At 37.5% G+C, this 15,078-nt stretch overlaps 1 protein-coding gene across 1 annotated transcript in view; it reads right to left on the bottom strand.

The window, feature by feature from the left end:
• MDN1 (midasin AAA ATPase 1) overlaps positions 1–15,078 on the bottom strand; it is a 161,247-nt gene that overhangs the window by 52,155 nt on the left and 94,014 nt on the right. Inside the window, 14 exon segments of the mRNA XM_021693677.2 lie at positions 889–1,059; positions 1,671–1,797; positions 2,112–2,343; positions 2,705–2,915; positions 3,275–3,395; positions 3,606–3,763; positions 6,710–6,843; positions 7,862–7,977; positions 9,051–9,183; positions 11,571–11,684; positions 12,588–12,808; positions 13,128–13,339; positions 13,702–13,850; positions 14,831–15,039. Of these exon segments, the coding sequence (XP_021549352.2) occupies positions 889–1,059; positions 1,671–1,797; positions 2,112–2,343; positions 2,705–2,915; positions 3,275–3,395; positions 3,606–3,763; positions 6,710–6,843; positions 7,862–7,977; positions 9,051–9,183; positions 11,571–11,684; positions 12,588–12,808; positions 13,128–13,339; positions 13,702–13,850; positions 14,831–15,039 (2,308 nt within the window).

The raw sequence follows: 15,078 nt of genomic DNA, 5'->3' as shown, positions 1-15,078 counted from the left end.
TACATATACATTTCTATACTGTTAAAATATTTTATAACTAGAAAAAAGGTATTTTTTTTAAAGATTTTTATTTATTTGCCAGAGAGAGAGAGGGAGAGTACAAATGGGGGGAGCAGCAGGCAGAGCAGGCAGAGAGTAGGCTCCCCGCTGAGCGAGGAGCCCAAAGCGGGGCTCGATCCCAGGACCCTGGGATCATGACCTGAGCCGAAGGCAGAAGCTTAACGACTGAGCCACCCAGGCGTCCCATGTCTTCTTTTTTTTAATTTAATTTATTTATTTGACAGAGAGAGACACAGCGAGAGAGGGAACACAAGCAGGGGGAGTGGGAGAGGGAGAAGCAGGCTCCCCGCTGAGCGAGGAGCCCAAAGCGGGGCTCGATCCCAGGACCCTGGGATCATGACCTGAGCCGAAGGCAGAAGCTTAACCATCTGAGCCACCCAGGCACCCCGAAAAAAGGTATTTTAATTAGAGAAGAAAGTGAAGACTTTTTTTATTATTTTAGAGAGAGAGAGTATGAGTAGGGGGAGGAGCAGAGGGGGAAAGAATCCCTAAGCAGACTCCGCACTGGGCGTGGAGCCCGATGCAGGGCTCAATCTCACAACCCTGAGATCATGACCTGAGCTGAAACCAAGGGTCAGATGCTCAAACGACTGAGCCACCCAGGCACCCCAAGTGAAGATATTTAACTTTATTTGCTTTAATTCAGAACTTCCCAAATGATTTAAGATAGAATATCTTTTTTGGAGATATACTTATTAACATCCTGCAGAAAATAAAGTATTGCAATCACTTATTTAGTTACTGCTCTGTCCTAGGAATAAATGTTTATTGCTAGATCAAGAAATCTTTTCCACTATCAAACACTTTTATGATTTTATGTCAACAAACCTTCAATGTGGAGTCCAAAAGGGACTTGGGCATCTCCCTCTGCTGTACACCAGGCAGAGGGCTCCACATTAGCCAGTACTCTGGATTTGTAGTCACAGTACTGCTCCAAAAAGACATAAATGTGGAATTAAATAAGTCAGACCACAATGAAATAATTTCTTCAGTAGACACCTAGAGATAAATAGATAAGAGAATATTTGAGAAAAATTCCATAAATCAAGTTATGAGGTTTCCCTCTTGTAAGACTCATCTAAAATTAACATGGGTTTTAAAGATATTAATTCTAATGTCCCTGATTTCCTGCCACCCTGGTCATCTTGGTTAAGCCACTTATCATCTTGTTTATAATTTTATAAAACTGAGATCTGCTTTTTATAAGGCACATGAGGAAATATAAGTGAATCACACGATTATAATATCAGCAAAATAGGTAAGTGAATAAAGGTTGTACTAATGAAGTTATATTAACTGCAGTTTACCACTATTCACATTCAATAGTTATTCTTGGGGGAAAGATTAAAAACACTCTCACACTGTATTTTTGCACAAACAATAAAAATAAGCATATTTCAGACTCATTTAACTAGAAACCAAATACAATGATTCTGTAATAAGAGTTGTGAAATACCCAGATAATTACTGCAAAAAACACTCAAAATTCTCCCCTTTGAAAGTTAATTCAAGTAAGACTGGAGTTTCGGACATAAATAGAACATTCTGCAACCAGTTTGCCGCAGAATGTCTAATTGGCTCATGGTATAGAGGTTTATCTCCCTTTTTACCTTCTGATGGTGCAATAAGAACCAAAGGTCTCGAAGCTCTCGCGGACCAATTGGTGTGTGCTTAAGACAAAATGTGATGTGATGACTTATGTCCTCATCTATCTGGGGTTGCTGATTTTTGCTGGACCTGTTCCACAAATAAAGAGGAAGAAAGGATGGGTTGTGGGCTATCAATAAACTGCTAGAAATCTGCTATGTATGGGAAGATGGAACACACAGAACTTACAGTGCATTTATTAAAATACAAACAAGCAATTCTACTGGAAAAACACCTAGTAACTTGTAGAGGTGGAGTGAAAACAAGCAAAGAATCAGTGGCAACAGGCCTCCCTTGGTTTCGGTAACTAGTCCCCTTTAAGACAAGTCTGTGCTTTGTTTCACAAGTTGGATACATAGAATAACCTAACAAAAAAAAAGTTCTCCCAAGGAAAAATGGCTTACCTTCTTAGACAAGCCTGTGTCATAAAATCAGCTGTCACTTTGTACTGCCAAAGCATCGCCAGGTACTCCATTGCAGGCCACAACTGAACATTCCTGGTGAGTTGGATTAAGGAGGTAAAGTCTGGTTGGAACAGGGAGGAAGCTTCATTGTGCTTTTTCTCCAGAAAACCAACCGAAATTCCTTTGGCTTTTAGTTCTAAACAATGGGCATTCACAAGATTCTTCAACTCATCTGGACAGAAAGACACATGCAACATTATAGTATAGTGGTCAATAGAACAGGCTCAGATTCCCAACAACTAGTTATGTGACTGTGAGCTTAACCTGAGCTTAAGTTTTGTACCTGTGAAATGATGTCATTAATACCTGCACAATTCTGATGACAGAATTAAACAATATATGTAAAGTCCAACTCTATGCCTGACACGTATTTAATGGTAGATATAGTATACAAAAAGTAAAAAAAAGGAAAAGAGAAAAGAAACAAGCAGAAAAAAAGAAAATCTAAGGGAAAAACTTAAAAATTTATTGGCTGTAGAGCAGCAAATACTTCTGGAGCATCTGTCAGCAGGCTAAACTCCAGAGTATATTACCTGGGTTGGCATCTTCCAGAATATTAGCTCTGAGGACCAATCCCCAGGCACGCAAGAGACTTTTCTTTAAAGTCCATTCAGAAGCAACCACTTGGAGATGATTAATGTCTTCCCACCTTCCACTTTCCCCAAGGGCAGGCATCCGCTCTCTGATGGCAAGCGCTTTGTTAAGGACTTTCAATTGAGAAAAACACTCCACCACCAGCTTGTTCTGAAACAACAAAACCCAGGAGAACCTACTATCAAGGAGAAAGGAGGTTCTTTTTAGCAGCCTGTTCAGGTATAAGAAAAAATATGAAACACTTCCACAATGCTTCTAGAAAACATAAGGTTTGTTTACTCCTGTTGCTCTCAGGAGATTTTATAGTAATAAAGTTAAAACTCTACCCAGACTTAATACTCTCCAAGAATAAGCAAAATGTTAACACTTCACAAATCAGTTAATAGTATTGTGAACATTTAGGTTAAGTGTTACTGGCAAGGATGAGTCTAGTTGAATGGCAGTCCCCATGCTCCAGGAGAACTTAAGATATCAAGTCTTAGTGTTTACGACATGTTTCTAAGTTGTACCTTAAAAGGAAATGGTCGTCCCAGGAACTTCTGCAACTTCTTTATACCAGTGAAGCCACCAGTTGGGCTCCCCAAGCAATTCTGAATATGTTCTGAGACCGTCTGAACCTCTTTGTAATATCTTTAAAGAAGGAGAAAAGGGAAGAGGGAAGTAAGGAAAGGGGGAAATGCTGGATAGTAGAGACATCATTTACATTTTATATTTGATTCACATTCACCAATAGGCAAAGGGAATCAACCAAAGTAAAGCAACAAGTTTCAATTCCAAACCTTTTTTTATCATCATTGGTACTACAGATATTGACATTATTACTCAAAATATGAGTCTTACTTGTTTTCATGGTTCATTAGGAGTTGAGGGATGTGACGGACCAAATGTTTCAAAACCCAGTGCCAGTGAAGGGCAAGCAGGGCCAGGCCTGGGGCATCCACTTTTACTGTGTCAGCCACGGTCCAAAACCGGTCCCGCCACCGCAGAGAATCCAAGATCTAAAAACAAAGTAAACCAAACTACTCACAAGCATTTCTCGGTAAAAGACACAAGACCCAGATTTCAATTGTTAATCAATACTCAACATACACACATAAAAGGTCTAGCATTTGACTGAAATATTTTTAGGGACATTAAAACAGTCAGAGAAGGCACAGATTTTTTTCCTCCAAGCACCTGAAGTTCAGAGCTATTTCCTCAGAGAAAATGGAATTACTGGGTTATATGGTATGTGTACATGTAATGTTATTAGATACCGCCAACTTTTCTTATAAAGCAGTTGCGCTATTTTGTATTCCAATCAGCAGTACAGGCGAATTTCGACTGTTCTGTTTCCTTACCAATACTTGCTACTACTGTTAGTGATCTTAATTTTAGCCATTTTGTGGGTGGCACTTCACTGTGGTTTCAATTACACTTCTTTGGTAACTAATGATGTTGCAAGTTTTGAAGTTCTTACTAAGCATTCACATATCTTCTGAGAAATATCTATTCAAATTATGTTGCTCATTTAAAAATTTGGGCTGTATTAGTTTATATAATTTATATATATAATATCTATAATATATAATTATAATTTTATGTAATACAGCCCATTTTTAAAGTTTCTCCAGTGTTTTCATTTTCTTAGAGATGTCAAGAACAGAAGGTTTTGATTTTGACAAAATTTATCAAATTTTTTTTTTTAATATTTTATTTATTTATTTGACAGAGAGACAGCAAGAGGGAACACAAGCAGGGGGAGTGGGAGAGGGAGAAGCAGGCCTCCCGCCGAGCAGAGAGCCCGATGCGGGGCTCGATCCCAGGATCCTGGGATCATGACCCGAGCCGAAGGCAGACGCTTAACGACTGAGCCACCCAGGCGCCCCCCAATTTTTTCTTTTATGAAGAATCCTCTGGAATCTTTGCCTATCCTCAGGTTATGAAGATTTTCTCCCATGTTTTCTTACAGACAGTTCATAGTTTTAGCTTTTATATTTAGATTTATGATCCATTTTAAGGTAATTTTTCTATATAATGTAAGACAGGGGTGAAGGCTCATTTTTTAACTTTATTATATGAACTTTATTGTACTTGTTCCATCACCATTTGTTGAATATACTGGTTTTCCCCATTAAATTACCTTTGCATATTTAGAAGAAGAAAAAAAAAATCAATTGACCCTATGAGGATCTATTTCTGAATTCCTTTTGGTTTCACTGGTCTACATGTCTATCCTTGTGATAATACCTACTGTTTTCACTAAAGTAGATTTGTATTGCAAATCAGGTGAGTCTCTAACATTGCTCTTCTAAAATGTATTTTTATAGCAAAGTGGTCTCAAGATTTCTTGAGTGATTTCGCTCAGAGAGATAAAAGCTATTTTCATAATATCAAATTATTTACCTTTTTTCACTATGTTGACATTTGCACTGATAGTACCAATAAAAGAGGTGGGATGGGTGGGATGGACAAACTGTGACTGGGTATCTGGCAAACACTATATTGAAAATGAAGTGAATCTGCCAGTTCAAGAAAAGCAATTGAGAGTATTTGTTGTCAAAGATAAAATTCAAGCTTTCAAGCGAAACCCAGAACTTTGAAAAACCAAGACCTTTACAAATTCCCAATACTTCAAGATTTTTCTGATGAGGTTTGTGATAGTTTTTCATCAGTGTGACTCTGTTGACACTGAAGAATGATTTATTAACATTTGGAAGATCTGATAATTCGGTGAACAATAATTTCCAAATTACCAAAGCATGAGCTAAATTCCTACAAGAGTAAAAAGTAAAAGTCCATCCAAAGTGCAAGCTAGATGAATGGATTTTGATGCATGACAAGTTTGGTGTATTTTTTCAGATTCCACATTACAAGTAATCTTTAGAAAACTATCACTTGTCAAGTTGTGGTACAGTATCAAAGAAAATTATTCACAGTTATATGAAATGGTTATGAAGACATAAGGTTGGAAAAGGGAGGAGTAGAACTATATAAATAGAGGCCTAAACAACATAATGTAAGATGAATGCAAAGATTCCATTTTCTTCTGTTAATCCATACATTAAAAAGACTTGAAGAAATGTGAAAATAGTTGCACTTTTCATTAATTTGTTTTGAAAAACAGTTGATTCTCATTAGAAATGTTATTCCTGTTAACATTCAATGGATTTGCTATTGTGTGTTTTAAGCAAATTAATATTTTTTGTATTCTCAGATTTATTTCCTAATATAGTAAATATGTATAGATGTGACTATAAAATCTTTGATAAACTTTTTAGACTCAAGACTCCTTTAGGGTCTTAAAAGTTAAGACCTACTATTCTTGTTTATTGAAATTACTAGAATAATCCAGATTCAAAATTCAAGGATGTCTAAGAAGACTTAAGTGGATTAAAATATAAATTAAAATTCCAATGTTCTCCAAGAGGTGGATAGATTATAGTACCTACATTTGATGGAATATTACTTGGCAATAAAAAAGAATGAACTCTTAATACAATAAACAATATGGATACATCTCAAAATAACTGTTTTGAGTGAAAGAAGCCAGACAAAAAAAGTATACTGCATAATTCCAATTATATAAAATGCTAGAAAAATGCAACTAACCAAAAGCATGTTAATGGATACCTGGTTTAGGGTGGGGGCAAGGGAGAGAAAGAAAATACAAAAGAAGATGAGGAAAGGCTTGAGGGTATTAGATATGTTCACTATTGTGGTAATGGCTTCACAGGTGTATACATGTCAAAACATAAAATTCTACACTTCAAATATATGCTATTTGTCAATTATATACCCACAAAGCTCTAAAATATGTGTGTATATATTTAAAACTGTTAAGAACAACTAAATTTCTCAAGTAATATTGGACATATAATAACAACATTGTAGTTTGTCTCACCCCTAAAAATCTTAAACATTTGTCTTGGCACAAAAATAAAAAATAAGGTATATTTCCTCACCTCAATGACACTGGCATTAGACACCATCCCCTGAGAGGACTGGACCCAGAGCAGGATTAGTGCATCGCAAAGTTCAAAAAAAGCAGCAAGATTGACCACAACTTCATGGGGCAGGCTGTGATAGCTTTCTGGATCTTAGAGTTGACAAAAATAAGAATATTCCATCAGATTTAAATTAATATCTGGACATTTTTAAAATCAACTGTAATATGGAACTTAACTGCATCTCTAGTATGAAGGTCAATTTTAAAGGTCAAAATTGAAAGCAAATTTTTAGCCTACTATTATATTACACTTAGCAAATCAGGTATGCATATCTATAGAAGTTCTTAACGTCTTAATGAAAAATGAAAATTAAAGAGCAATAATGGGTATTTTACAAGTACTTGTTTATTTATTTATTTTAAAGATTTATTTATTTATTTGACAGAGAGAGAGAGAGAGAGACAGCGAGGAAGGGAACACAAACAGGGGAGTGGGGAGAGGGAGAAGCAGGCTTCCCACCGAGCAGGGAGCCCGATGCGGGGCTCAATCCCAGGACCCTGGGATCATGACCTGAGCCAAAGGCAGACGCTTAATGACTGAGCCACCCAGGGCGCCCCACAAGTAATTGTTTAAATACAAAACGAAAACAAAGTGTATATATGTTTGAATGAATAGATAGCACAGAGGAGAAGATACAAAGGAATGCGACTATTAACAATAACTGCTTCAAAGGCAGACTTCTTCAATTTTTATGCTTCCATATAGTCCAAATTTTTTCCAACAAGCACAGATACCTTTTCAATTAAAAAAAAATAAAGGAAGGATGAAGAAAGAACCTATAACGAAATACTTAGGAGCATGAACTTTTTGAGCCAACAGACCTAGATTTCAGATTCTAGTTCTGTTACTTGCTAGAGATGTGACCATGAGCATCTCTGTACATCCCTCTCCTCTTTCACAGCATGGACCTACACCACATAAGGTTACTATAAAAAGTAAATGAAATCAAGGGCATGTACAAAGCAGTTAGTCACTACTATTGAACAAATCAGGCCAAAAAATCAAAAGGAATCAGTAAAATGGCAGCAGCTGCTGAAGGTCTCTTAACTTTAGAGGCATTCTATGATCAGATGTATAACTCAAGAACATAAAAAGTAAACTTCTTACCTTTATGGAACTCAAAGGACATTCTTAAAACACTATTTCTTAACTTTTTGCCACCAACAGAAATCAAATTTGCTTCAGTAAAAATCCGTTTTTCCCGGTCAAGATATATGATTGTCCTGAAATGAGATCAATAACATAACAAATATTATTGGTTATTACTGTATACTACTTTGCAATCACATCCTCTTACCTGCTGAAATCCTGAGAATCCTTGGAAGATCAATCTCCTTCAACCTGCCATTCCTTTCCATCCCCTCCAAATTCTGGACTAAACAGATAGAGGTGAAAGTGATGATGACTGAGTTGTGGGGGGGGGTGGGGAGTGGGGAAGACAGATGACTGGGAAAAGCTGCATCTAGGGAAACTGCCAGGCTTTGCTGTGATCTGACACTCTACACTGTGAACTCTTAAAAGTGGCCATCATAAAATTAATCTCTGGTGTTATAAGTTACCTAGGGAGGCACAAGGGGGCGTTACTAGGAGGGGAGATAAGAGGGCCTTGAGGTGCTAGTTCATACCAAATGCATGAGTTCACTTTGTGAAAATTCATCAAAACCAAATATACTCATTATTAAGTGTACTTTTCTATAATGTACATTATACCTCAGTTATAAAATTATTTTTAAAAATGTATTACATTACACTGTTTGCCAATTAAAAAACTACTGCTACATTAAATGTGAGGAAAGGCCAGCTTATATAACAATTAGATAAATTTATATGTTGAGTATACACGTAAGCATGCAGGTGTTACATGTCTCAACATTAGAGGATGGGAAATGATGTGGACACAAGGCTGAGGAAAGGACCTGTAAGAGAATGAGCAGGTGAATATGGGAGGAGCTGCCGAGAATCATGAATAGAAAACAAGAGAAACATGAGTATCTTATGATAAAAGATTAATTGCAAAATATAACACAACATTAACATTGAGTTAGTGTATCTCTTAAAGCATCCTATTAAATTATTAAGAACTTGCAGCATTTCCAGGCATTTTTTTTTTTTTTTGACATCAGAGTTCATTGAGCATGTAGCATGAAGGCAATCCCATCTAACATCCCACCACTTCTCAGGTTCAGGAGATTAAACACATGTAAGCTAAATTTGACAGAATTTAGAAAAGGTATAATCTCTAAAGCTATATTGTACAGTGAGGCAAACAGTGCCCAGAATAGCAGGCTTCACCTACTTGTTTGCAACGGACTCTAAAAGGGCAAAGAGCTGCTCGGGCTCGTCTGTTTGTGGGTCAAAGTCCATCGAATTTCTAATGATGTCCAAAGCCTGCATGTTCCATCGGGGGTCCAAAGGGATCACATATTCATCTGGTTTAAAAAACAAAACAAGAAGTAGAATTTTGGAGTTAAACTCCTTGCCTAGAAAATTTCAGTGGAAGATTTGCACTGTCTTAATTTGATCACATTCAGTCCTGATGGCAAAGAGACAGAATAGGAAAATTGCTGGTTTCAGCCCACAACACTAGAAAAGTAAAATTCAAGTGCTTTTACACTATTTTCTTTCTAAATGCAAAATTTCTACTAGTTCTGAAAATTCATTCCACTGTAGGATATAAGGTAATCCCTCTGGAACACAAGCATTCTGACCAATACATTCACTTGCTCAGGTCCCACTGCTGGTCAGAAAACAATCCATGAGCTTAATCACCCAATCTGTTGTCATTAACCTCAAAAAAACTAACTCACATGGTGGAAAAATGAAAGAATACATCTCATTTGCTTTCAAAAAGAAAAACAACTCAAGGGGCACCTGGGTGGCAGAGTCAGTTAAGTGTCCGACTCTTGGTTTCAGCTCAGATCCTGATCTCAGGGTCATGGAATCTAGTCCTGTGTCAGGCCCCAAGTGTGCGGAGTCTGCTTGAGATTCTCTCTCCCCCTCCCTCTGCCCTTCCCCCCTGCACTCGTGCGCACAGGTGCACTCTCTCAAGTAAATAAATAAATCTTTAAAACACACACACAAAAAAAAAAACCCCTCAAAATTTTGCTTAAAAGCCCTTTCTTTATAATCAGATAATGTAGCATATGCTGCTTCTTTGGCTTAAATTTGGTACGTCTTCTGTAAAGCAGCAGTGATCAGATCTGACCCTTCTCCAGAGGTTGTGAGAACCCAAGGAATGAAGTTAAGACAAAACAATGGTAACATCAGGGGCGCCTGGGTGGCTCAGTTCGTTAAGCATCTGCCTTCGGCTCAGGTCATGATCCCAGGGTCCTGGGATCGAGCCCCGCATCGGGCTCCCTGCTCGGCAGGAAGCCTGCTTCTCCCTCTCCCATTCCCCCGCTTGTGTTCCCTCTCTCGCTGTCTCTCTCTCTGTCAAATAAATAAATAAAATCTTTAAAAAAAAAACAAAAAAACAATGGTAACATTAACTTGAAGGTGGCTGGGTAGGTCAGTGGAGCGCTTCAAGTTTTATCATACACTAGACTAACAAATGCCTACTGTCAACAGCAAAGTACATGAAGGACAGACCCCATATTCCAAAGTCCAGTAAGACTACGTGATCCAGAGCTATACACTAGAAAAGGAAGATGAAGGTATACCTACTATGTTCCAACAGTGAGCAAATGATATCTACTAAAAAGGGAACCTGCTACTCTCTACTCTAGAAATATTCCCAGAGACCAAAATTTTTTCATACTTGGGAAGCCATGATTTAGGTCAGCCACAACATGATCACTACAGTAGTTTTTCCTATAGTTTGATTTCTTCCCAAACATTTACTTTGTTATCTTTAGTGTACATAAGGTAATTGGTTTAGCACAAAAGCATCATGCATATTTTCTTCTAAACCAAATGGCAATGGTATGTTTTGATCAATATCAAATGAAGATAGGGATGGGAAATTAAAAACCTGGTTCTACGAAAATGTCCCTAATTTCCTCATTAATGCTTATGTTTAATTAACTTTATATTATTCTCTTCAAGTAAGTTTGCAATCTTATTCCTTAATTAAAAATAAATTCTGGGGGTGCTTGGGTGGCTCAGTCGCTTAAGTGTTTGCCTTCTGCTCAGGTCATGATCTCAGGGTCCTGAGATAGAGCCCCATGTCGGGATCCCTGCTCAGTGGGGAGTCTGCTTCTCCCTCTCCCTCTGCCCCGCCCCCCAACTCGTCCTCTCTCTCTCTCAAATAAATAAAATCTTTAAAAAAATAAAAAAATAAATTCTGAATACCTCATTTGATAGCTTGAATGGCTATTTCTTTTATCATTATGGTTTTAAAACTTTATATTTAAGGCTTTATAACTTTTATTAAGGTTTTATATTTTCTGAAGTAATTCACACTGTATTGTTTACCCATCAAGTCAAATAGCTCATAGTTTAAACCCTTTCTGTTAACAAATGAGAATGCTCTGAGTGGAAGGGACCCCAGAGAAATGAATATAATTCCCATATTTTCCAAACACAGGCAGTAAGTATGAATGATGGGTCTCAAATGAATAAGCCAGTTTGTGTTTAAGTTGGGACCAGAGACCAGTCTTCCAACTCCTGTGCTCTCCCTACTATGTTGTGTATCATCATCATCTTTCAAAGACTAAAGGATTTCAAACAAAGAAGTGGAATTTGCATCTGAATACTGTGAGTCCTCCAAAATACAGTGTTTATTACAGTGGCAGTTCTGACAGTCTTTTTCCATGGACTTGATGGGACCAGGTTCCTAAACTGTGCTGAGAACTCGAAATTAAATCAGGTGCAGTACCTGTTATATTTGGTTGTAATATTTTGATGACATTGCTGATCCCAGCTGAGAGAGAATTTGAATAAAAATTCCTAAGAGATGCAGCATTGGCTTCCAAATTAATCTGTACTGATTCTGTGGAGGAAGGAGAAGCAAATGTTAATATTTGAAGTGGGGCTGTCCAAGCAAACTTTTTGCAATGATGGAAACATCCTATAGTTGCACTATCAGAGGAGCCACTAGTCACATGTTAATAAGCACATGAAATGTGGCCAGTGCAACTAAGGACTGGATTTCAGATTTTATTTAATTTTAATTAATTTATATTTACATTTTAGTAGCTACCTGTGGCTGGTAGCTCTCATATAGGACAACGCAGATAAAATATATAAATTCTCTCTATACAGTTTTAGACAGATCACATGCACCACACAATACACACATTCTCTGGCTAAGTTCTCATGAATAGAAAGGTTCATGTAAACTCAATTACTTTAGGCAACAAGTTCTACCAACAAATTCCAAGTCCTGTACTTTGCAACCCATGCAATGTTGTTATTGTTGGTTTTTCCTCTTAAAATGAAAAAGTACAAAGAAATTAAGCACGACAACTTAGAGCACTGGAACTAAAGTAAGTCTCTTATGCACTTTTGGGGGAAATGAGGTTACCAAAAGCAACCTTCCCCAGTCAGGATGATTGTATAGCAGAAGTATAGCAGCATGTTCAAAAAATAAACAGTAACATAACATGGTACATTTTCCTTTTGTATTTGATAGGAAGGTGGAAGATCCTGAAATGCTAAGGATTACATGGGGGCAAAGTTTCTCTTAGAACATATCTAAGGGCAGATATATATGTGCCTTAATTTTTTTTTTTAACAGCTATACAAACAGTAATGCCAAGTCACAAATTTCTTGCTAGATCTCCCAGATAGAATTTTGACAGTATCCTCACAGAATAACACAGCTACTGAGGCCCTAAAATAGTATAAGTGTAAATATATTCACTTACTATACAAATTAAGCTTTTTGACTCACCCAGCCCCTGTGGTATATTCTTGGCTAAATGATAAAGCCATTTAACTCTGAGCATCCAATCTTGATTGGTTGCTCTTTCTATAAGCAATTTAACAGCCATGGCCAGAACATCTGTTTCATCGATCCAGTAAGTATCCACTTCAACTGAACTGAATTTCAAGCTCTCGGGGTTAGAGGATTGCATAATTTTCTCTAAGTCTGGCAAGGTAAGAGGCTGAATCCTGAAATTCATTAGAAAAATAAGGCAAAATCAGTACTAGAATGAACTTTCATTTTATATTTCAAAGAACCAGGAAAATAACTTTACAAATATGGATCCAAGAGGTAATGGGGAAAGATTAGTCCCCTTCAAAGGAGGACAATTAAAACATATTGAGTGAATAATAATAGGGAGCAATATTACAATGAACAAGAAACTATGACAGCTGGGTAATAAATGACCACATCACATTCTGGTCAAACACGTTGGTCATGATCACTACCATCAAAAAGAAAAAGAGTCAAGACGCCAAACAGACACAAGATGAAGGCTCCACTAACCTGGCCCAGCTGCTGGTTTTCATGCTCATCCTGTTGAGGCAATATACTAAGATCTGTCCATCATTTCGGACTATAGACAGGTGAGAATCTTCAGTAGCAAAGAGAGCCGAGGGCAGAGAATCTGGCCACAGGCCCATGGCAAGGATGGAGTTACCCCAGGTTTCATGTGCTCGCAGAGAAAAAACATGTTTCTCCAGTAAAGCCTGTGCGAGCTGGTAGGAGATAAAAACATGTGGTGTACAGGCAACATATAAGTGCTATCACCAGAAACTAGTAGAATATTAATGGTTTTCCAAGACCTTTGTGATTATCTCATGACAACTCTCATCACAGCCTTCAATATTCAACATTACAAGATAAATTCCACTTTGTCTGCTAAGCTAAGTTTCGAAGAAGTAATATTTACATTTAACCTATTTTCCAGAAATGTTTTAGATGTCAGATCTCTACTAAAGAGTAACTGAAGTGCTCCACTCTCAGTTCATTAAAGTTACCATCAATAGAAAGAATTTCCTCCACCTAAATAATCTAGAGTGTTATAACTGAGAAAGCTGTTTGAAACACTTCATAGTACCTTATGGTTTGCTGGTGAATGCTGGGAGTGGACATATGCTTCCCAGCATACTTCAGAAAAGGCTCTGTCTAAACTCAGCCCTCGCTGTAGGTACTGCACAATGAGTAAGGCTGTCTGAATCAGAGTTGAAATAGAGGACGTTGCAGAACCTATAAAGAAAAAAATTGCCATTTATGGGGAACAGATTCTGCAAAATCTCCAGTGAAAACAGATAAATTCATCTTCACATCAAACTTTGTTCCACTCAAATCCACCCAGATACTTACCTTAGAAAGCCTTTTAAGTGGAATCTAGGGTCTCAGTAGCACATTATGGACTTGTGGGAACATTCATACTCCTTCCCTATCCTGCCTCCCTCCCTCCCTTTCTGGCTCTCAAAAGCATATTGCAGGAAAGCGACAATTACAAGTATGACAAAGCCTGGTCATATATATCCTTAATCTAAAGTTGATACACACTGAAGTAGCAAAATGAGCGTGACCTCATAAAGGACGATGCACTTTCAAATACAACAGAACTGCATTCAAACCTCACTGTTTGGCTTTGATGAGTTACTCAACCTCTCTGAGCCCTATCTGTAAAATGAAAACATGCTTTGAAGAACTAATGTGAAGACTAAAAAAGCAACTGACATTGTACCTAATACACAGCAGTTAGTCAATAAATAGCATTTCATTTTTTATCATTACCTTTGTTATTATTCTTGCCTGTTCCTGTATATTTGGACATTTAGAAGAAGAAACACTAGTTTTAAGCAGTTCAAAGTTCCCTCTTAATTCTACCTTCAAAAGACTCAATGACCATCCTGAAGATAAGAGGGACAAACTTTACAAATTTTAGTGCCTAAAGCAGTATTCCTCAAAATAAGGGTATCTGAATGAATCCATCAGAATTACCTGGGAAACTTCTTTAAAATACTAATTTCTGTGCATCACACAGACTTGCTGAACGCAATCTCTTAGGGGGAAGAAGGGCATCAGCACATTTACATTTTTAACACACTTTTCTGATAACTTCTATTTGTATGTACACTAAATTTAAGAACTCCTAGATGAGTAGTCAAATGGAATAACATATGAATTTCTAGAAGAATAAAACTCTGCAGAGGCCTAGAATTCAAGCATCTTACCTACTACAGTGCTTTGGATCTCTGTGTGTAGAGCCAAGAGGCTGTCACACACACTATCCCCCACCAACCCAAGGCTGTGCAGCAGAACCTTCAGATCCAGGTCATCTGGGATGTTCCCATCCCCTTCTCCTGAAATGTAGATTTCAAGTCCACGATTCCTCATAGCTCGGGATATTTCTCCATGAACAGGATCCATCGAGAGAAAAAGTCTAGCAATTCAAAGAAAAAAAAAATTAAACTCCCAGTTA

This window comes from Neomonachus schauinslandi, chromosome 8 (assembly GCF_002201575.2).
Source record: "Neomonachus schauinslandi chromosome 8, ASM220157v2, whole genome shotgun sequence".
Lineage (NCBI taxonomy): Eukaryota > Metazoa > Chordata > Mammalia > Carnivora > Phocidae > Neomonachus > Neomonachus schauinslandi.
This window is presented reverse-complemented; position numbering and strand designations above follow the sequence as displayed.